This window comes from Brassica napus, chromosome C1 (genome assembly GCF_020379485.1).
Source record: "Brassica napus cultivar Da-Ae chromosome C1, Da-Ae, whole genome shotgun sequence".
Lineage (NCBI taxonomy): Eukaryota > Viridiplantae > Streptophyta > Magnoliopsida > Brassicales > Brassicaceae > Brassica > Brassica napus.
The window spans coordinates 6,989,945-7,012,902 of record NC_063444.1 but is presented as its reverse complement, the minus strand read 5'-3'; the positions used below and the strand labels follow the sequence as shown (position 1 = coordinate 7,012,902).

General features: G+C 35.0%; 3 protein-coding genes across 3 annotated transcripts; 2 read left to right on the top strand and 1 right to left on the bottom strand.

Moving 5' to 3' along the window:
* Positions 1-763: 763 nt before the first annotated feature.
* LOC125579762 lies at positions 764-6,307 on the bottom strand. Its single transcript, XM_048743602.1, has 6 exons — positions 6,295-6,307; positions 5,740-6,251; positions 5,548-5,631; positions 5,323-5,475; positions 4,049-5,236; positions 764-955 (listed from the first exon to the last, which is right to left on the bottom strand). Exons 1-6 carry the CDS (start codon positions 6,305-6,307, stop codon positions 764-766), a joined length of 2,142 nt encoding a protein of 713 aa, XP_048599559.1.
* Positions 6,308-13,282: 6,975 nt separating this feature from the next.
* Positions 13,283-16,413, top strand: LOC111215176 (type I inositol polyphosphate 5-phosphatase 2-like). The gene is made up of 10 exons (XM_022718525.2): positions 13,283-13,532; positions 13,624-13,729; positions 13,823-13,885; positions 14,046-14,133; positions 14,217-14,321; positions 14,417-15,227; positions 15,319-15,503; positions 15,588-15,696; positions 15,787-15,935; positions 16,062-16,413. Exons 1-10 carry the CDS (start codon positions 13,503-13,505, stop codon positions 16,264-16,266), a joined length of 1,851 nt encoding a protein of 616 aa, XP_022574246.2. The 5' UTR covers positions 13,283-13,502; the 3' UTR covers positions 16,267-16,413.
* A 3,433-nt stretch (positions 16,414-19,846) lies between these two features.
* On the top strand, positions 19,847-22,958 carry LOC111215177 (serine/threonine-protein kinase BSK2-like). The gene is made up of 9 exons (XM_048745461.1): positions 19,847-20,134; positions 20,413-20,639; positions 21,013-21,148; positions 21,221-21,460; positions 21,660-21,745; positions 21,825-22,013; positions 22,093-22,251; positions 22,321-22,434; positions 22,503-22,958. The coding sequence occupies exons 1-9, from the start codon at positions 20,059-20,061 to the stop codon at positions 22,764-22,766; spliced, it is 1,491 nt and encodes a 496-aa protein (XP_048601418.1). The 5' UTR covers positions 19,847-20,058; the 3' UTR covers positions 22,767-22,958.

Genomic DNA, 22,958 nt, shown 5'->3' with positions numbered 1-22,958 from the left:
TAATTATGGTTAAATTATCATTAGTTTAATTAGGCTGAGTTTTGGTCACATAATATGAAGTCATATTAGCATTAAACACCAATGAAAAGAGGTTAATTTACGTGCATTGCAAAACATTCAGATTTCTTAATTTACGTGCAGACATGTAAAACGTCAATTAAATACTTAGTCCAATCAAGCAAGCGGAGGGAGTAATAATTAGCCTCGATATTCTCATATTGTTGGCGGGGTTAAAATATAAATCGTCTTGATATTATAAAGACATCGATATTTTCCACACGCACCACCATTAATCGACAACTCAGTCCAATCAAGCAAGTGGAAACGTCCCATTAATAATGAAAGTGGGTGAGTGAGTTACTTTATACGTTTTGGCTGAATTAGCTTAAAGTTGTGAGTGAGTTACATTATGCGTTTTGGCTGAGTTAGCTTAAAGTTGTGACTGAGTTACTTTATACGTTTTGGCTGAGTTAGCTTAAAGTTGTGAGTGAGTTACCTTATACGTTTTGGCTGAGTTAGCTTAAAGTTGTGAGTTAGTTACCTTATACGTTTTGACTGAGTTAGCTTAAAGTTGTGACTGAGTTACCTTATACGTTTTGGCTGAGTTTCGGAAACGTTCAGATTACTTGACGGCTGAGTTACTGTAATACGTTAAGTCTGAGTTACATAAAACATAGGCTGACTTATATGTACAAAACGTTACTAAAAAAGAAGTAGTAGTAGCAAAGTAACGACATTCCAACCCCACAAACAACCACATTCCTCAAACACCGCCCTTACTCATACATTCTTCTCCTTTTCCCTCAGACACCGTCTTCATTACTTCAATCTCTTTCTCCAACCGATCAACGTTAAGTCTGAATTCTGAGATGTCTTTGTTCATGCCACTTATCAGTGACTTTATATCCTCAACCTCTTCAACCAAACACTCATCCGCCCATTTGAATAAATGTCTCTGTTTTCACAATATAACCAGATCTAAGTATTACGTTACAGAACATGCGAAATAAGAACCAAAACGAACCTTATTATATCCTTTTCTGCAGCAATAGTACAATATTTCTTGATTTGTAGCGGTTCCAGATGTAGAAATGTAACAGGTTCACCACACCAATATTGATTCGGCGTTCCTCTTTCCGCGTTCAAACGTCGTCTGTAAGAATTTCCTAAAACACAGAATGAAGAAGACATTTTGACTCTCAAAACAATTTCATAAACAAAATGGAATTAAATGGAATTAGGGTGAGTAAGAAGACGACATGATGAAACGGCGTCGTTTACTTATTTCCTTTTATTTAATATAATAATATTTAAATGTCTCGATATTATAAATCCCTCGACACATGCGTGGCTGCCGTGTATTTCAAACTCTTAATAATTAGCCTCGATATTATGTTTGAGCCGAATTTTCCACACACGCCATAATTAATCGACAATTCAGTCCAATCAAGCAAGCGGAAACGTCCCATTAGAAATGTATTATATTAACATTCACAGCTGGGTTTTGGCTATGTTTTACTATGGCTGAATTATCACTAGTTTAATAACGGATGAGTTTCTGTCACTTATGGATGGTTTTATGTTTAATTAACATTCACAACTGAGTTACCTTATACGTTTTGGCTGAGTTAACTTAAAGTTGTCACTGAGCTAACATTCACAGCTGAGTTACCTTATACGTTCTGGATGAGTTATTTTAACAGATACAGCTGAATTATATTCACATTATGGCTGAGTTATAATACTTAATATAAAAGAAATTTGAATTCGAAATATTTACATTCAGGAACCGAAATTATCAGATTCAAAATACAGACAAGGCATCACTTTCAGAAACCAAAATTGCCAGGACCAAACTCTTCAAACATGTGGACGAAATCACGCCAAACTCTTGTTAACATCCACGGAGGCTTGTCGCCTCTGTTTGCCCAAGTTCTCTTCAAATGGCGCATCTGGCAACAAAATAGCGTTCTGGCCACAATATTAAAATGTGTCCAAAGTGTCAAATTATGCCTTCGATCCCACGTGTTTTTGCGCTACAACAAAAAAGATTACAAAACTGTTGAGAACACAAAATAAAAATAACTCAGCAACGCTATGCTGCCATTTTAAGTGGATAAACAGTTCTTATAGCGAGTTGAAGAAACCAGTGTTCCTTAAAATGATCGGGAATGGCGCGGTATATCTGCCAATCATGAACCCATCCTTCTGCAAGAATCGACGGGATGACGAGGGAGAGATCACTTAAAAATTTGAACCAGATAGTACTGGTTGTGTCAAGCTATTCTCCCGGACCAGGGTATAGAAGAGGGAGGTTTTCACGATTGGCAGAGCTTAGTATCGCACTAACACTGTTCTCTAACATCATTGAATAACCAGGAACAATCGGCCTAACTTTTGATGGGGATAGAGAGATATTGTTTAGGTTTTTTCTAGAGAGAGAAAAATGTAAGAGAGGAGACAATATATAGAAAGGTACATAACGTCAAACGTCTTGAGTTAAAATTTCCCAAGAATCAGTAATTTTTTTCCCGCCAAACGTCAAGATTAAGTTACACTTTACGGCTGAGTTACTTTAACATTTACGGCTGATTTAGTAAATGGGGTTTAGGGTTTAAGGTTGCTTATTTAGGGTTTAGGTTTGCGTTTTTGGGTTTTTAGGTTTGGAATTTGGATTTAAGGTGCAAGAAATATTATAAAAACAAAAATTCATAATAAATAACACAATAATAGTTTATGAGTTTTGAATTAAGCTCACACCTTATATATATATCAGTTAAGTTTATGAGTAATTGTAAGACAACATATACCTCAAGATCATGATTGATTCTAAACTCGTAAATTTAATAAAGAAAACACATTCAGTTGATTATATATTCACTTCAAATTTATAATTGGAGTTTGAATTTAACATTTTAAAGTATAAAAATTTATTTTTTTTTGATTCTAGGATATGTTTGAGGTATGGCTGAGTTATAATATCGTAACGGCTGACTTATACTAATCGATACGACTGAGTTATATAAACATTTTACGATTCTAGGGTATGTTTGGGGTAAGGCTGAGTTACACATATACGACACGGCTGGGTTATAAAAACGATAAGACTGAGTCAAATACTTAATAAAGTACAAAATAACATAAGTCGAGTACAAAACAACAACATAAGTCAAGTACAAAATAACAAACACAGGTTCAATTAGCCAGCCAACTGCTCATCACAGAATTTCCTTCTTCATCGAGGATCTCTGCTGCCATCTTCATCCGTAAACCTTAAATATTTTTATCGTTTATCCCATCAAACGTTCCACCAAGCACTAGACATTCCACAAACTTCAACGAATACACCCCACAATCGCCAATCTGGGTGTTTTGTGGAGTGTATCTTTTACTCCTCCTTATGAATAAGAACTTCTTCTTACTAGGGGCTCGGATATTGGCAGGAATATGATCACTCAACATATACAGAATCATGTACGTCAGCGGTTTAAGTGAATTTAGAATTCTTTGCTCACTTTCGGGTGCTGCCTCTCCATAGATTGGATCGTAGCAATCAATCTTCTCCTTCTTCAGATCCACATGAAACGCAATCCAGTGATTTCTGTCGGTTTGAAGACATCCGTACAAGTGATCCACATCTTCATATCACTTCAAGTTTGTTGGACAGTGTTCGGGAAGCTTACCCTTTAACATATCTTTATAACCATTGCCTTTGAAATTGAACATACTAGGTTTTATCTTGAACTGAGTGAAATCGTGAATCAAAAAACTTTGCCACCAAACGTCAACGAAGGCAATCCGCTTGGACCAGAATGGAGTGCGATTTCGCATGGACATTTTAATGAGGACGTTCAAATACGCAACAACATGCTACACAAATAATATTAACAAGTCAGCCGTGATATAATAAAAGAATATGTAAGTCAGCCGTGATATAATATATAACTCAGCCGTACTAAAAGAATATGTAAGTCAGCCGTAATTAAATATATAACTCAGTCGAAATATAATAAAATTAATATATAACTAAGCCGCATTAAAGACTTACATTATCAAACACCCATCCATATTCCTTTTCAGGCCACAGTCTTTCATGGATGAGTATGCGGTAGAAATCACCCTCATGATCAGCGGAGAGGACTGTTGGTTTATCTGCTGGTGCTGGTGGTTTGGGTGAAATTTCCTTAATGTTTTGCATCAGTTTTTCCAATAGCACCGGATCAACAGGTCCTAGAGGGTCATATATTACTGATGAAGGAGTAACATTCTTCCTCATGCACGTCGTTCCATAGTCTCCAACGTTCGGAAAAACTAGTGGTGAAGAAACTGCCGTCAATGCAAACCCTTTTGGAGATAATTGAAAACGTTTCTCCCTTAATTCCCTTACTACGGCAAATATAATCACTTCCTGATTCTCGACATCAGACTCTGGCGCAAATTCGTTCTCTTTCCCAACAACTTTATCAGTCACATCAGCAAATACACTGTCCTCTCCAGATGGAGTCACCTCTTTGTTCTTTGACTCGGCATGTTTTTGCTTCTTTAGCTCAGCCCCTTGTTTCTTCTTTAACTCAGCCTCTGTTTTCTTACCCTCAGCCTCTTTTTTTCTTAGCTTCATCCTCTTTTTTCTTAGCCTCAGCATCTTTTTTCTTAGCCTCAGCCGCTTTTCTCTTAGCCTCAGCCGCTTTTTCTTAGCCTCAGCCTTCTCCTTCTTCTTAAATGCAGCATCTGCCTGCGCTGCTTTTTTCTTCTCATCGGCTTCCTCACCCTGAACAATACGCTTTCCCCTGCAGCCGCGTCCATAGGCTGGAACCTTAGCATCCTTATCATCCTTAGTAGCCTTTGAAGGAGAAATTAATACGAAATCAACATGTTGACTATCAAGATCAGTAGCTTTAGCGACACTACCAAACTCCTCAGCCAAAGTCCTTTTCACCCCTGATTCCTTATCAAGCTCTTTCGCCAAATTCTTTTTCGGTCTAAAAACCTTACCAGGAGTCGCAGCTAACGCTGGACTATTGACAGAGTTCTGCTGCGTTTGAACCCGCGGTGATGCCAACGTTAAAGATTTATATGCTGATAGTGGAAAGGGGTTATCATTGTTTTCGGGAATTTTCCCAACTCCCAGAACTTTCAGACGCTCCTCCAGTAAAGATTTCACGCTGTCATCAATGGTCTTTTGGTCCATCAATGGTCTGTTTTGGTCTAATTCGTAAGCTTCCAACCGTGAGTCAAACTGCTCAAATTTCCTGGAAATATTATCCAGAGTACTCACAATGGTCCTCAGAGTCGCTTTGTTCTCCAACTCCAAATCTTTGCTACCTTCCTTCTCGCTAGAACCCTTTCCCGCTGCAGCAACTTTAGACTCATTGTGTGTCTTAACTTTCTCTGCTTCTTAGTGGGTGGCTCAGCTTCTGACGAAACTCCACCCTTCATTTTCTTCTTCTTCTCATTCCCCTTCCCATGCACATTACCCTGCGTATTCCCATGCACTTCCCAAAAATCTTTCACAAATCTACCTGCATGTATGTCTGTTATCAAGCTAACGAGTTGTGGGTCGTCAGGTTCACCCGGCCATTTAGGAAACATCTCTTCAATTGAGTCCTGCAAAACCATTCTCCTCACACGCACCTGCAACACCAGGTTATAACACATAACTCAGCCATCAAAATAATAAATCAGCCATCAAATATAATAAATCAGCCATAAAAAAACTAAAAACTCAGCGTTAAACCTTACCTCGCCATGCTCTTTGATTTCGGCAGCCAACATGTTATCAAAACTTGCACGTGTACGCTTTCCACCCAATCGCAAAAGCGGAACGTCTTCATTATTCACCACCCTCCCAAAATTCTCACCGAAGCAGGCGACGGATTCATACGCCCAAATCAATAACGCGGCGGTCATGCCGCTTATTGTGTATGACCCTCCTTCTGAAGTCAACGTTTTAATAGAGTCAATGAGAAGTTCGTATGCAGTCCGACCCCATGGATACGACCCCATGGCTTCATCGTCGAATACCCTTATTGCACTTTCAAAAGGTATCCTTGAACTGTGATGCAAACAATAGACTCCCATGGCTTGAAAAAGTAGCAGCCCCAACCACTTACGCTTTTCAAAACTCCAAAGCGGACAGAACGCTAATGCTTCCTTCAGTTCATCTAACTTGGGTCCCATCCCAAGCGGCACTTTCAACTCCTCCCAAAACTCTTTGTATTGATCAGCTTCAAACCTTTCTGTTGGCAATGAACCTGTGTTTAACCCAGTGATCTTACAAACTCGAGCAAGCTAAACCTGATAGCCTCATCAACCACGAGACACCATATCTCCTTCTTATGTACTCGTAGCTGTCTACATATTAGATAGTGTACGGTCCTACCAGACAATACGCTTTCGCATCCAGCTAGCCTAGCAACTACCCCAATGGGAGAGTTCACCAGTTCTTCCCACACATCAAGTCCAATTGTTTCTCTAATGTGGGGGAAATTTCCTAGACGGAAATTGTGATTAATATCTTTTTTTTCAAATTAGAAGACCCTTCAAAGTAAAGTCTTGGTTGGTAATCCCGTGATTTAACTTCAGCAACATCCATCTGATCATATAACCCAACAATAAATCAGCAACAAGATAACAATAACACATCCGTACTATAACAATAACTTAGCCACAAATTGTTTGAATAACTCAGTCACATCATAACAGTAACTCAGCCACAACATAAAAGTAACTTAGCCACAACATAACATTAACTTAGTCACGACACAGCGATAGCTCAGCCATAACATAACCCTTACTCAGTCGCAACAAAACCCTAACTCAGACGCAAAAAAACCCTCAACAAAACCATATCACAGCCGCAACATAACCCTATCTCAGTCGCAACAAAATATAATATATAACGTCGCGATATCCTACCGGAAAAGACGAACTCGTAGATAAGAATGCGGCGAAGACGGTAGCGAAGACGATTTCATAAAAATGATTGAAGACGACGATTTCGGGCACGACGATAACGGAGAAAACAGAGTATCACGATAGAGAGTTAGTTCGAGGAAGAGGAAGTAAACACAGACAATGTCGATGACGGGGAGTGGGAGTCTCCTCGCGGTTCCTTCTTCGATGGTTCCTTCTTCGAGACGACAAAGACAATGTTCTTAGTTAGTTTTTTTTTTTACTTCTGTGTAGTTATGATGAAGAATAGACGGTTTGGTTTCTATTATGATGATGTGTATATTTAATTAGTGATGTGGATTTAATGTTTAAAAATAATTTCAATTAAAAAAAACTAACCAAATGTCTTTATAGTCATTTACTATGGGTATCTAAATATTCTAGTAATTTTTAAAAAATGTTTAACACTCTAGTAATAAACCAACTTTTCTTATACATTCTAGTAATTTTCTCTTAATATAATTGAGACAATGGTAAGTTACAAAAAAAAAAAAAATTGAGACAATGGTAGCTTTGCTGTCTACGTTTATTAATGTATCATGTATATTAATGTTTAATATTTTTTAATAAACAATCTTCCAAGCAAACAAAAAAAGCATAATTAATAGTATATAAGAAGCATTTTAGTGTAAACCTGAGAGGCTGAGAGCAGTTAAATTAAGAAAAAAAATCCATCCAAATATCCCGTCGCTCTCGTTGATTATAAGTAAAAACATTTCTATTTCCCACTGAACTTATGGTAAAGAAAACATCTCATTAACTATTTACTATTTTGTGGTCAACCATCGTCGTCTTTTTTTAACTGCTTAATAAATTAAATAGAGCCAATTTGATTAATCAGTACTTTAATTAAGTGGGGTCAAGAAGAGCTTTCCTAATGACTCTCATTACGTCCTCTACCTACAAATTGCATGGCATGGGCGTCAATTTGTTCTATATAATCATTGGCGTTAATTCGAGTGTTTAATTATCAGAGTAAAGCACCACTATCTGCAGGGTAGATATCCATCAAATTCATCTGTTTTGGAAATTATGAATACAGTTTTATTTTCAAAATTGTTAAGTACGGTACTCTTTCCATATTATTTTAAGTGGTGTTTAGAGAAAAAAATTTTGTTTCAAAATAATTGATGTTCTCATTATTCTATATAGAATTTTATTATTTAAATTTGTGACCAATTGCAAAATACTAAATTTTTTTTACTGGTGAATTAATTTTATTTAATGATATTTTTATATAACCAATATAAATTGTATAGAAATTTGTATTTTTTTAATCCAAATGCAAAATTCTTAAATCACTTAAAGTGATACTCAGGGAGTACCTTTTAAAAGATGTATAATACATAATTAAAGTGAGGATAAAGCGCATTTTTTATTTTTCTTTGTTTTTGCTGGTTACAATTCATCGTCATTGTATAATATTATTATAATCAAACATTAGTCAAATGAATAATCAATCTTTTTCGCCGACTGTATGGCTGAAAATATTAGCTGGAGCTAGACTCATGCAAGTTTTAAACTAATCCTTTTATATATTCGTTGCCTAAAGATAGTGCTATTCTGACTTTTTTAAGTCATCGAAAAGAACGTTTATTAAATACTAGTGGTCTGTACGCGCCGGGTTCATATGTGTTATTCTGAAATAAATTTTCAATTTATTTTATGGTCTTAGTAAAGAGACTATGTTCAAAAAATCGATATTGAAAGTATGTTAAAAGAGAATGATGAATGATATCTTTTCTGATTATAAGTGGAATAACATAAGTGTTTGTCTTGATCGTATTAAATAAAAATAGAGTAAAAAGTCAATAGATGTGACAAAGTTAATTTAGTAGAAATTTAAACATTCAATAAAGTTAATATTCGAGAAGGGAAAATGTAAATAGTTATGTTTTTTGTGATTATGTTGTTTGAAGGAATATAATAAATAGTTTCGTCCTCTTAAAATAGTAATAATCGTCGCATACTTTGTTTATGTCAAAGATGTTAGGAAATAAGGAAAAACATTTATATATTTTGTTTTTATAATTAATACGACGTATAATTTGATAACATAGATTTACACAGACATGAAACAATTAGGAAATGTAAGAGTCAAGTAATGGTCGCGTCTTTAGGGTTTGGAGAGATAAGATTGATATAGACCACTTTAATTTTTAGATCAGTCTATAGGAAAGCTCCTGTAACTTAAAAACAATTTTTATGTTGGCTGATTTTCTGTGTCGACGTGAACATCCTCTTCATTGAGGATGTCCAACTTTTACTAATAGAAGATATTTATTATTAAAGTGTGTTGTCTTTCATAAGCGTGTAACAATATTAATCCTTACATATAGAGATGGGCCTAATATTACCTAATATTACCCATAACCAACCCGAAAAATGGGTATCCGACCTGATCGTATGTTGCCTAAATATCTGAACGGTTTTTTTTTTCAAAATCCGAAAACCGAATGAGTATCCGAACATATCCAAACATATATATGTAATATAATTTCATAATAGCATTAATACGTAAAGTTAAAATTATAAATCAAATATATTAATTTTTGGATATTTATAGATAAAATGGATGTTTTGGATAAAAAGTACTCAAATAACATTGTATCCATGGTTACTTTCCGAAAAAATAACCAATTCGAACTATATAAATTGAGTATTTTGGTTTTTAAGTTATTTTTGATAAGTTTGAGTAGTTTGGATATAAAATACCCGAGTCGAATCAAATAATTTGATTATTTCGGTTAAAACCCGAACCCACCCAGATCCAGGAGGATCCGATTCGAACCCCACCCGTTTTTTTAATATCCGAATGAGACCATTTTTCAAAATCCAAAAAACCAAGAATCGAAAAACTGATATTCGAATAGATAATATCCATACCTGAAAGGGTACCCAAATGCCCATGCATACTTACATACATGTCAATTCAGATTGTAGTGAATGATTTGGTTTCCACTGTTAAAGGTTTTGCTGCCACTAACCTCATCAAAAAACCGAGATTCAACTGGATAATATCCATACCTGAAAGGGTACCTAAATTCCCATGCATACTTACATACATGTCAATTCATATTGTAGTGAATGATTTGGTTTCCACTGTTAAAGGTTTTGCTGCCACTAACCTCATCGGAATTGCTAAGCTCATAGAATTCTCCTTCTTTAATGAGGGGCTTGAAAGTGATGAAGTGCTTGAAAGTGTTTAGTCTATGTATTGCGATGGATTCATTGATCAGGGTAGACTGCAAATCTAAAATGTGATTGGAGAGCCGTAGAGTTAGGGAGGTTTTGTGTAAATCTACAACAGATTAAATGATAGAAGCTTGAGTATGATAACTTTCCCATCGAGCAAAACCATGTCTACATTTATAAGCTCTCCTCCTTTCTTCCTAAATGAGAGGGGAAGTGAAGTTGACAGCGGTTACGCATCATCATTGAAAAAAGTGGTAACTTATGTGGCAACAAAGACAGTCTTAGGACTGTATGTAATATTGTTATAAAAATGTCTAGATAATATCATATGAACATAGACAGTTATATTTTATTAGTCATTTAAGTTTGAGTAATAGATTATATATCCAAATAAAAAAATGGTTTAGTAGATTAGATTTTTGCTGGCAAAAATAAAATAAAATGTTAACTAAAACAAATAAAATATTTGTTTACAACTTTTAAAAATCAAAGCTGTAAATCAAAACACAATGACAAAATCAGAGCACAAAAAAGCTCTAAACCTGAAGTTTTTAGTACATATAAGTAAAATAGGCAACAACTGCATAGGGGAGAGACCAAGGTAAGAAGCAAAATCAAAACTTCGTACATATACTAAACAGAGCCATCTTTAGAAGAGCTTATGGTTTGGCCCTAATCTTATCGTTGCCGTGAAACTTCCTTCGAGCATCTACAGCTTCTCTGTAGAAGAAAGAAAATACACTTCAACTCTCTTGAGAGAATGATTTAAAAAAAGACAAAACATCACGAGAGTTTCAAACAAACCTGAAAGCATCAATGATCTCCTTGATTTACTCTCTCGTAAAAAGCATTGGCTGCCTTATCAAATCGCTGGAGATTCATTGATAACTCAGTGAATTATAATGTTTCAGTGTTCAAAGGCAAAGGCTTTTTGTAATAGAATTGAGATGATTTTTACCTGTAGCAAACGAAGAGCAGCACCTTCTCGGAAACATTCTTTAGGCCAATCAGGTTTCAGTTCTCTGCAGACTTTAGCATCTGATAAGGCATGTTCAACTTGTCCTAATCGCAACCAACAGAGGCTTCGTTTAAGAAGAAGGTATGATCTGTGGGGTCAAACCAATGGCCGTTGTTCAAAGAAAATGCCACAGAATCACAAAATGGACATAAGCTTTAGAAGTAGTTCTAATGTTGAATACTTGTGTGTAAGCGTCGATGGGAATATGGAATGCGTCTTGTCGTCTTGCTTTTGCTTATGTGCCTTGCCCCTTTGCTTTTGGAGAGAGCTGTGGAATATATAACAGTGTGCTTTAAAAATTTCATGCAAAAGAGATGCATTTTGATCAAACTTCAAAGTATGAAGTACCTCAGGATTCAGAAAGGTCTTTCTAAATCACAGTCTCTCCATATTTTGACTTGTTTGAGTTCCTCTCGTGTTTTTTTATTTGATTCCATGTGAGCGGGAACTCCAACAAATGTCCAGTCTAAAACAGTTTCAGGTTTTGTTCACAACATGAAGAGAGTCTCAACAATCTTTATGTTCTCTCTTAGAGATGCAACTTCTAATGGCCTATTGCCATCCTGAAAATCACAGCCATGTGAGGATTTGTGTTTATTTTTAAAGAGCTGATTGTTACGTTGAGGTTACCTCGTCTTTCTTATAAAGATCAGCTCCAGCTTTAAGTAAACAGTTGCTTAACAAAAATCTCCAACATTAGCAACTGAGTTGCACCACCAGCAAAAACATTAGCTTTGGCACCTGCCTGTAATTAACAAAATAAGAACCAAGCTTGATCTAAGATGTATAGCAACTGAAACAGCACAACACTCAAATTAGGAACATCTCAAACCTTGACCAACAGCTCTAAGCATGCCATAGAACCAGCCGCCATAGAACCAGCCGCCACTGCTGATAACAACGGCGTGACATTATCTTCGGTCTCGGCGTTAGGCTGCAAGACCATGAAAAAATCAAAATAAAAACTACGGTTTAGATGGAAATTCAACTAAATATATGCATTATACACAAAAGCTTACATCGACATTGTGATTTAATAAGTCATGGCCAGCATCCCAAATCAATGGCGTGCCAGACTCACTTTGAGAATCAACGGGAACACCTTTGGACAGCAACTCCTTTAGGAACTTGATTTACCCTAATGATACACAAAACAGAACACTTTGTGATCTTAGAAAGCGAAATGAAATAAGCAACAGGCTTATTAAAAACAAACCTGTTACAGCTGCATAATGCAATGCATTCGCTCTGAACCCAACTCCTTTTAATCTCGAGCTGAGTGATGATCTCACGGTCGCCGGCAACATCGAGCAGAGATCGTCTTTCGCGTTGAGACCCACCAACTGGGGTTGCTTTATCATCTTTTCCATTACGACTATCAGATTTGCGTAGTGAAGCGCCACGCCGGATCCGCCCAGAGTTGTCTCCGACAGTTTCAAAAGTCTCAAGCTTTCCATTCACAAAAAAAAAAAAAGTCTCGAGCTTTTTTCAAGAAAAGCAGAAGACGTCGACGCCGTTTTGAGTCTCCCAGAAAACAGAAAACGCAAAACCTATTCTATAACTGAACCATAAATGTTGCAGCAAGCCCAAATCAAAAAACATCCTTCAACGAATGAGAACGAGACAAGTGTCAAAAAACTCTCCAAGGAGAGACTCAAGTCTACTTTATAGTATTAGATTATCCTAATAGTATTGCTGAATCGGATTTTGGGCTGGTATTGGTAGAAGAAAAACAGTGACTAAAGTGAAACTGATTATACTAAAACAAACTTCACATCTTCAAAAATATCAGAGTAAAGAAAAAGAATTATCAGAGTAAAGCACCACTATCTTCAAAATATCATAGGAAAGATAATTAAAAGAGTAGGTGTGATTAAGCATTCAGATAAATATCTGGTACAATCGTAAAACCGAACCAAGATAACCAATTCGGTTCATATAAATCAAGACAGACTTTATAATTTTCTGTAACATGTCTTGCCCAAATTAATCTAAAAACTATTATGAAAAAGTGGATTCGCAAGTTGGAGTTTGGTTTAAATAACAGCCATAGCTTTTTCTTAGAACGAACCCAAAAAATAATATCAGAGAATTTTCATCATTATAACTTTTAAAATTAAATTTAAATTTTCATATATTTTTTGTGCCTTCACACGTCTTTCTTCTCTGACTCCCACTTTTTTAATTGTCCTTCTTATTTGTTTTTGCTCGTGTGAAGACCTCTTTAACTCTCTGTCACTATTATAAATATCAACGGTCCGACATTTCTTCTGTTCAAATTCTCCTCGAAAGTCCCCCAAAGAGAGAAAAATATCAAATCTTTGTCTGATCGGAGAAGATGAAGGCAAGACGTGGGAGACGCCCTGAGGTACGATGCTTTTGCTCTTCTCTGTTTTCATTTTTAATTCACTGATATTCATAAGGATTCTGACTTTTGTTATTTATTTGATGAAAAACAGAAGTTTTGGCCTTCGATTGTGATGAACAAATGGTTGAACATAAAGCCGAAAGTTAATGACTTTAGCGAAGACGAAGTCGATACAGAAACTGAGAGCGAAGACGACGGTAACTATTATTTTTAGTATTCTCAAGAATTTAATTGTTCTCTCTTTTATTTTATCTCATTATTAATCTGATTTTCTGGGTCCCTTTTCACAGTATGTTCGGTCAAAGACATAGCTGATTCTTGCTGCGTAACTGATCACTGCAACAAAATTTCAGGCAAAGATTCTTTTTCTGCTCAAAGAAATAAATATATATATGGAGTAATTAAATCAGAAATTCATAAATAAATAACCAACGAGTTCTAATATTTTTTAATTAAATCAGAAATTTAATTTAATTTTAATATAACTTTTAAAAATAAATAATAATTCTTCAGACGGTGGTGTGAGGGGTTACCAGAGAAAACACCGGCGAGGCAAGTCGGAGACTTTGAGAGCCCAATACATAAACACCAAGGACATCAAGTAAGGGCACTTCTGGTATTTCAACCATTTTCTCCCGGTGAGAATATCTCTGTCTCTTTCTGACACGTTTTTGACCTTTGTAGAGTGACGGTGGCTACATGGAACGTCGCCGGAAAACGTCCCTCCGATGATCTCGAGATTGACGACTGGCTTACTACAGATAGCCCTTCAGATATTTACATCATCGGGTAAGTAAAACAAAACTCACACAAAGAATCATCCTTAAAAGCAGAAACATCTCCTCTGTTTTGATCTTCTTTGATGTAATTTTTGTTACTAAAAGGTTTCAAGAAGTGGTTCCGTTAAACGCCGGGAACGTTCTCGGAGCAGAAGACCGAGGTCCGATTCCGAAATGGGAATCTATAATCCGCAGAACACTTAACAAATCGGAGAAAGAATCATTCTATGATCAGTCATCACCAAGCAACACCAACGTTCTTCATAGGTCTCACAGCGCGCCATCGTCTCCTGTCTTAGGACAACAAACAAACTCCATCATCGCAGATGTCATGGTCGAGAATCTCGCTTCGGACCAGTCCTTAGACCTAGCTACAGACGAGTTCATCGATGCTGCAACCGCTTTACCGAGTCTTGAACCGGTGGGGAATCCAGACGTGGACTGGCCTGAACGAGCTTTAGACGAGAATCCTCAGATTGTTGGATCGGAGGGGAAGCTAAGGAGAGTGTTGAGCAGCAACGCTATGCTAGGGTTTAAGCTACCGGAGAATCCAACGGGAGTTAGTAGGTTTTCTTTGGACGCAAGGAACTTGAAACGGTCACGGAGCTTTGAAACCCTAAAGCTGAGTTGGAATGATATCAAAGAAGAGAATGATAATAACTCATCCTCCTCGTCGGAAGAGTTGTCTTCCGACGAGGAAAAAGGAGACAAGATCGGTAATACTTATGGGTTGCCGGAAGATGTGGTGGAGGAGTGCCGGAAGGTGAAAGATTCTCAAAAGTATGTGAGGATAGTGAGTAAGCAAATGGTTGGGATCTATGTATCGGTATGGATCCGGCGGCGGTTAAGAAGACACGTCAACAATCTGAAAGTTTCGCCGGTTGGAGTTGGTTTGATGGGTTACATGGGAAACAAGGTAATTAACTTATAAACAAACCCTAACTTCCTTTCCAAGTAATACTAATACAAAATAATCAAGCAGTTTCTTAAAATTTGATAATTTGCAGGGATCAGTATCGATAAGCATGACGTTGTATCAATCAAGAATGTGTTTTGTGTGTTCACACTTAACTTCCGGTCAAAAAGACGGAGCTGAGCAGCGCCGGAATGCTGACGTGTACGAAATCATACGCCGTACTCGTTTCGCATCTGTTCTTGATACAGATCAACCGAGAACCATTCCATGTCACGAGTAAGAAACCAATCAAAGATTACAAAACACAAATCAAGAAACCTAAATCATATGTCCTAAATGGTTTTTTTCTTCATACAACAGTCAGGTATTCTGGTTTGGAGATTTGAATTACAGACTTAACATGTCAGACAGTGAAGTTAGAAAGCTTGTGTCACAGAAACGTTGGGATGAGCTCAAGAACAGTGATCAGGTTCGGTCTCTTTGTTCAGTTCGGTTTTGATATGTTACACATATATGTTACTTTAATTTAATGAAACTAATATCAATTTTAATGTAACAGTTGATTAGAGAATTACGAAGAGGACATGTCTTTGATGGATGGAGAGAAGGACCGATCAAGTTCCCTCCGACATATAAGTACGAGTTTGATTCCGATCGTTACGCCGGAGAAAACGTGAGAGAGGGAGAAAAGAAGAGAGCTCCTGCTTGGTAAGTGACTAAAAGTTAAAAGAATTAAGAGTTATGGGGCCATTACGAAATCTTTGATGTGTTATTCCTTTTTTTGTGTGACAACTTGTGTGATTCTTAAAGTTATTTTTTGTGTGGTGTTAACAGGTGTGATAGAATATTATGGTTGGGAAAAGGAATAAGACAAGAGTGTTATAAGAGGTCGGAGATAAGGATGTCCGATCATCGGCCGGTGACTTCCATATTTAATGTCGGAGTTGAAGTTTTTAATCAACGGAAACTTCAAAGAGCTCTTCATGTTAACAACGCTGCTGCTTCTGCTGTTCATCCTGAACCTTCTTTCTTGTTCTAAGTGTCTCGCAAAAATATTAACTTATTAACGGAATTCTGTGATTAGTTTTATACATGGAGGATTTGTGTTTGGCTTTTTTGTTTGTTTTGTATTGTTATCTAAATGCTAACTTTTATAAGTTTAATTGTATACGAGTCTATTTAATAAGTTAACTGTTTCCATTTAAAATTGTCTGAAAATGCTTAAAATTGTTGATGTCACTCTAAAAACCACTTGACAATTAAACAACTGATGATTGAGAAGAAAATCTAAAAATTAAAAAAAATAACTAAGCTGATTTTAAAATTTAATTAAGAAAAATAACATTTGCTTACAGCTTAGACTTCAAATTTTAAAATATAGGGTCATGGTTTGAAATTAATGAAGATAGTTTTGAAATTAAGAACTTTCAGTTTAAATTTAGAATTTTAAAAACATCTTTCTTGAACCAGGTTTCATGCAGTTGCTTTATAATCCATCTCACAGACCTTTCTTTGCATATGAGTCTCTTTTTATATTTACTTCATTTCATCATTGTTTTTTTTTGGTTAATAGAGCCAAGGCTTTAGTAGTCAAAATTGACATTTGTGATTTTGAGCATAATTTTCAAAGTGTGGATTATAGGGCTAATAAATTCAATAATAACATGTACAGACTACAGAGAAAGTAATTAAAAGCATACTGAGTATTCAATTATGTTTCATTCCATAAAAGATAAAAGTGAGCAGATGTTTGTATGATTGAAAATTGGTCCATCCTCAAGCGAAATTTGATAACAATGTATTATTAATAAATTTGATAATCATGTAAGAACCTAGAAAGTGAAATTTACGTTTTTTTGTTTTTCTTTAATCTTTATGCAAGAAACGATATATTCAAGAATCATTACTTTCACATTTTCATTCATAAAAATTTACACTTATCTATGTTGTAAGCAGAGTTAATATCAGTATTAAACATTTCCTGCAACTAGAATTTAGACTGGAATAGTAATCCCTCCGTAATATAAGTCGTTTTAGAATTGTGCACATAGATTAAGAAATCATTAATTTTTTATATTTTCTAAACAAAAACATCATTAATTATTTATCTAACCACAAATCAACCAATAATAAAATAGAAGGTATATTATCATTGGTCATATAACATTAACTGTTAATAAATTTTACATAGAAAACCAAAAACGTCATATAATTTGGAACATAAAAATTCTTTTAAAACGATTTATATAAAAAACGGAGGGAGTATTAAACATTAATATGCCCATACATAGGATGTGCCACAGTATTAGACTCTCTAAATGTTAATTGGTCGGTGTTTATGAAAGAGGCTACCCATTGACTACAGTTCATTTGCGACTAAAACAGCTAGAATAAGATAACATATTGCATTGACAAACAATCACGTGTGGATAAAGAAAAAATCGTCAATTTTTATATTAAATTGTCACATCCTTCTTTACATATGGAGATATATAGCTATGTGTGACTGTATGGTATCTGTGGTGAGTAAACTTTTACACTAAATGTATATATTTACTCTTAGTGAGCCAAAAAAATATCAATCCAGTAGAATATAAATTTTTATTATTTACTCCATTTATTATCGATTTATTACAGTAAAACTTCTATAAATTAATAATTTTTATAAATTAATAAATTTCGTCAGTCTCAATTTGGACCGGTTCAAAATTTGACACAAATCAATAAAATAATAAAATAAATTAATAATTTATATGTATATATATTTTATATATGTAAGTGCATATTATTATATGGTTTATTTTATCTTCACAATGGAAGTATTTTTATATTCTCTTAACACTTAATATATTTTTGATAAGATTTGGTAATATTATATCGTTTTTTTTTGATCAACTGGTAATATTATATCTAAAATCACATTTAAATTCTATGCAATATATATTATATACACCAAATAATATAATAAAATTAATATAAATATCAATTTTAAAAAAAAAAAAACAATTAATGTCTATACAATAAAATCAATTATTTTTTTATCTTAAAATAAATATATCTTAAAATAAAAAATCTAAATAATTAAATTTTTGTAAATTAATATCTGTATAAATTAATAAAAATTTTAAAATTTCAATATTATTAATTTACAGAGGTTCTATTGTATATACAAACAGAAAAATGCACACTAAATTTTACTCTAGATTTTACAAGAGTAACATGATTTTACTCTAAATTTTCTCTTTCCTCTTTCCACCTTTTTAATTTCCCTCTCGTTTCCACTAATATATTTACTCTCTTTTACTCTCAAATTTACGAATCACACACCAGTCTTAATTTGTTTTTTTTAGTCTACTATGTGCATTTCACAAATTCAGCCATAAAATTAAATGGGAACTAGCCACTTTTCATCTTTGGCATATAATTTAGAACCCAATAAGACGCAGGCACGTGCGCAATGATTGACGTATCATGTGACTCCTTTTTCTCTCCCACTGGAATTTTTATTGAGAATATGATTATTGAATAACAAAAATGATAATCCGGAATATGGGTTTAGTTTGTAGTAAAGAGATGAAAATTGACTATAAAGTTGATAGTTTTGTTATCAAATTAGAATGAGTTGGAATTTAATTATTTTAATCAACCATTTTGGTATACGTTTTATCTTACAAATATATAAAAACAAAAATTGAGTTAATTTTTAGTATAGTTGAAAATTTCATTAACGTTGAAAGCAAAATAGGAATTTTTTTTTTTTTGAACAGAGCAAAATAAGAAAATTGCATCATCATGTTATGCTATTATTGTAACTTATCCTTTGTACATTTACGATATTATTAACCAAAATCTGCATGTCTATATTTTTCATGATAGTATCATTTCTGTAAATGGTCCACATATTATTTATCAAAATATAATATACAAGTACTTTTTCTAATATTTTGTCATTCTGATTATTTTATATTTTAATTATTATTATTTTTTCTTTATTGTAATTTTTTTTATGAACCAAAATTATATATGTTCATAAAATCTATAGTATTAACGTTATTAGATAACTCACATATTACTTTATCAAAATGCCATACCCAAAAAAAAGTTGCTATACCAAAAGATTTAGTTACGGTTGTGTGTAGACTAAGAAGAAAACAACATTTGCACGATCTGGAAGCACATGAAAGTTCTGTTTCATCTGAAAGATTATATTTAGAACCAAAATGTTAGCTTCACATATCCGTCAACAAATAGGATATTAACTTCTAGCAAGCAATACCGTAATTAATTAGAGGACCTAACTAACTCTCTCATAGAGATAAGATAGATAGAGCTAATGTTGAGTAGAAGAAAGCTAAAGCTTCTTGTTTCATATTAGTGAGTTGGTTGCCGTTAAATATTTACTGTGGATTTCTGTCTCTCTCTAGTTCGTTGGTAACATAGATTTTTCAAACATCATTATATGATAATATTTTTTCTTAAAACATCATTTTATGGTAAGACATCATTTTATGAATAGAGTTTAACTTAAAACAGAAATGTAAGTAAACTATCCTTTTTTATTTTTATTTACCTTCCAAACACTAATTCTTTATAAGTACTTTCTGTGGTTAAAAATTCAACATTTATTCTACTACTCTCCTCTGCCTCTTCATCTGCTTTTAACATAATAAGCACAAAGCCACAAATATTATAAAATTCCAAACTCACTCCTGGAAGGAGGAGAGAGACACAATCTTTCTTCTCAAACTCGACGGCATAATCATTTTTGATTATCAACTCATCACTCTTTCCCATTATTACCCATCCAATTTCTGATAATTTATTGGGAAAAATGGGTTGTTTCCAGTCCAAAACTGTTAATCTCCCTTCTCCTGATGACCCTTCAGTTCCAAACAAACCAGAATCAGGTTTCGACTCTAGTTCCTGTCTATAATTCTTTTTTTTTTAGTTTTGTATATCTGGTTTGGTTGCTTCTTAGTGGATGTGTAGACTTAAGTTTGTCTTTTTTTTTTTTTTTGTTTGCCTAGTTCTGTCTTAAATCTGTTGCGGGTCTTTTTTTTAATGATTGTGGGTTTAGTGTAAATTATGTTTAAATCAGGAAAGAGATTGAAAGTTGATACCTTTCTGGGACTAAACTCAAATAGATTAACCCTCAAGCCTTTTTGACACTGTTCTTGTGTTGCAGTAACTGAGGACCAAGTAGCGGATCAGGAGAATCAAGTTCCATGTTTCAAAGAGTTTGAGTTTAGTGAGTTGGAGAAAGTAACAAATGGGTTTAGTCCCAGTTGCATTGTCTCTGAAGGTGGAGAGAAAGCTCCCAATGTTGTTTACAGAGGAAAGCTCGAAGGCAATCGTCTCGTCGCCATCAAGCGATTCTCTAAACAGGCATGGCCTGATGCTCAGCAGTTTGTGGTAACAACCAAACAATCAGATTCTTATATTATGATCATTCATTTCATTTGATCATCAAACAGTAGTTAGTGTCTATCTTGACCAAGAGAATATGCTAATCTCTGTTTGGTAGCTATTGAAACGAAGGGAAAGTATGTAACTTTAAGTTGCTAAAGCTACTTTTACCCCATGGTTCTGACTATATTATATCGACCACAGTTTTATTAGATTCTCTGTTAGCTTTTATGGTTGCAGATACCTTTGTAAAGGTGTGATCTTTAAATCAAAAGAAAAAAAAAAAGAACATGCTTTGGAACTTTCCTGTCTGTTATCTTGTCTGAAATTGGAATAGTTTGATCTTGCGTTGACCAATGTTTGACTTGTTGAATTTCAGGCTGAGGCTACTGGTGTTGGAAAGCTTAGATTCAACAGATTGGTTAATTTGATCGGTTGTTGCGCTGAAGGAAACGAGAGACTGTTGGTAGCTGAGTACATGCCTAATGATACTCTCTCAAAGCATCTTTTTCACTGTAAAGTCTTTCCTCTTGACTACTTCCATTTTTTTTTGATAAAAGCTCTTAATACTCTCTTCTTGTGTGTAGGGGAGAAACAGCCACTTCCTTGGGAAATGCGTCTCCGAGTAGCAGACTTTATAGCACAAGCACTTGATCACTGCAATGTCGAAAACCGAAAGATCTACCATGATTTGAATGCATACAGGATCCTCTTTGATGAGGAAGGTGATCCTCGTCTATCTACTTTTGGTCTTATGAAGAACAGTAGCAACGGGAAAAGCTATAGTACCAACTTAGCTTATACTCCACCTGAGTTCTTGCGTACAGGTATAAGCTCTACCTAACGAAGCAAGAAATTATAGGGCCGGATCTGAGATTTTGGAGGCTATAAACATTTCTTTTAAAACTTTAATAAAAAATATTTTCTTCGTAATTTGGGGGACCAAGGCCAATGTTTCACGTGGCTGCTCTCAAATTCGGTAGGTCCCGGGAGGAAACTTTTTGATATCTTTACCATTTTTTTCAGGTAGAGTCATTCCAGAAAGTGTGGTTTACAGTTATGGAACTATTCTTATAGATCTTTTGAGCGGCAAACACATTCCACCAAACCATGTAATGTCTCTGAAAATCATCTTGTTTCATTTGGTCATCTTAATATGAGATTAAGTGATGAATGTTTTCAATGTTTCAGGCTCTTGATATGATAAGAGGGAGGAACGCATTGCTACTAATGGATTCATCACTTGAAGGGCAATTTGAGAATGAAGACGCAACCAAACTTGTTGATCTTGCTTCAAAATGTCTTCAGAACGAGGCGAAAGATCGACCTGATACTAAGTTTCTTCACTCTTCAGTAGCACCACTACAAAAGCAGAAAGAGGTTAAAGAATCATACTCAAATATGTTTTTTTTTTTACCACCAAAGTTATTATTAAACTTTTTGTTTTGTGTGTGTTTAGGTTGCATCTCATGTCTTGATGGGCCTGCCTAAGAACACTGTGATACTACCAACTCTGCTTTCTCCTCTGGGGAAGGCTTGTTCGAGGATGGACCTTGAGGCTGTTCACGAGATTTTGCTTAAAACTGGTTACAGAGACGATGAAGGAAAAGAGAATGAGGTAACAAATCTTTAACCGAGTTCTCTTGTATTGGTTTTTCCAAGTTCTTCTGACTTTGTATCTCCACAGCTTTCATTTCAAGAATGGACACAACCAGTGCAGGAGATGCTTAACATAAAGAAGTTGGGAGACGTTGCTTTCAGAGACAAGGACTTCAAGAACGCTATTGAATGTTATTCAGAGGTAAACAAAACAAAGTCTAATGGTCGACTTAGTTAACATTTTATCTAAAGCTGTTTTTTTGTTACTAGTTGGTGGTTATGATGACGACTGTTCCATCTGCGACTGTGTTTGCGAGACGGTCATTCTCCTACCTGATGACGGAACAAGTAGAGCTTGCGCTGAGAGACGCAATGCAGGCTCAAGTTTGCATACCGGAGTGGCCTACTGCGTTTTACATGCAGGCTTTAGCGCTTTCCAAGCTTGGAATGGAGACTGATGCTAATGATATGCTGAATGATGGTGCTGCTTTTGATGCTAAGCGCCAACAACAACAGAGCAGTTGGCGTTGTTGAAGGAATGAACAGAGAAAGAGAGAAGAGAAGAGAGTCCCGAATATTAGTATGGGCTCCTTTTCAGAAAAGAGAGTTGGTCTTTAGAGTGTTGAGAGAGAAACTTGTGAGGGATTGAATGTTATGGTGAATTAGGGTTTTATTTATGTTATTATATATATATGAATAAATAAAGATCTGATGTTTGTGTGGAAA

What these genes read in the sequence shown, in the direction of transcription:
- LOC125579762 (XM_048743602.1), bottom strand. An exon ending in AAATCAAAGAGCATGGCGAG is followed by an intron (nt 5,632 to 5,739) that starts GTAAGGTTTAAC and finishes CTGGTGTTGCAG; the next exon opens with GTGCGTGTGAGGAGAATGGT. An exon ending in AACCTGACGACCCACAACTC is followed by an intron (nt 5,476 to 5,547) that starts GTTAGCTTGATA and finishes GGGAATACGCAG; the next exon opens with GGTAATGTGCATGGGAAGGG.
- LOC111215176 (XM_022718525.2), top strand. Translation starts at nt 13,503, where the DNA reads ATGAAGGCAAGACGTGGGAGACGCCCTGAG. An exon ending in AGAACCATTCCATGTCACGA is followed by an intron (nt 15,504 to 15,587) that starts GTAAGAAACCAA and finishes TTCATACAACAG; the next exon opens with TCAGGTATTCTGGTTTGGAG. An exon ending in AAGAAGAGAGCTCCTGCTTG is followed by an intron (nt 15,936 to 16,061) that starts GTAAGTGACTAA and finishes TGGTGTTAACAG; the next exon opens with GTGTGATAGAATATTATGGT.
- LOC111215177 (XM_048745461.1), top strand. Translation starts at nt 20,059, where the DNA reads ATGGGTTGTTTCCAGTCCAAAACTGTTAATCTCCCTTCTCCTGATGAC. An exon ending in CACTACAAAAGCAGAAAGAG is followed by an intron (nt 22,014 to 22,092) that starts GTTAAAGAATCA and finishes GTGTGTGTTTAG; the next exon opens with GTTGCATCTCATGTCTTGAT. An exon ending in CTATTGAATGTTATTCAGAG is followed by an intron (nt 22,435 to 22,502) that starts GTAAACAAAACA and finishes TTTTGTTACTAG; the next exon opens with TTGGTGGTTATGATGACGAC.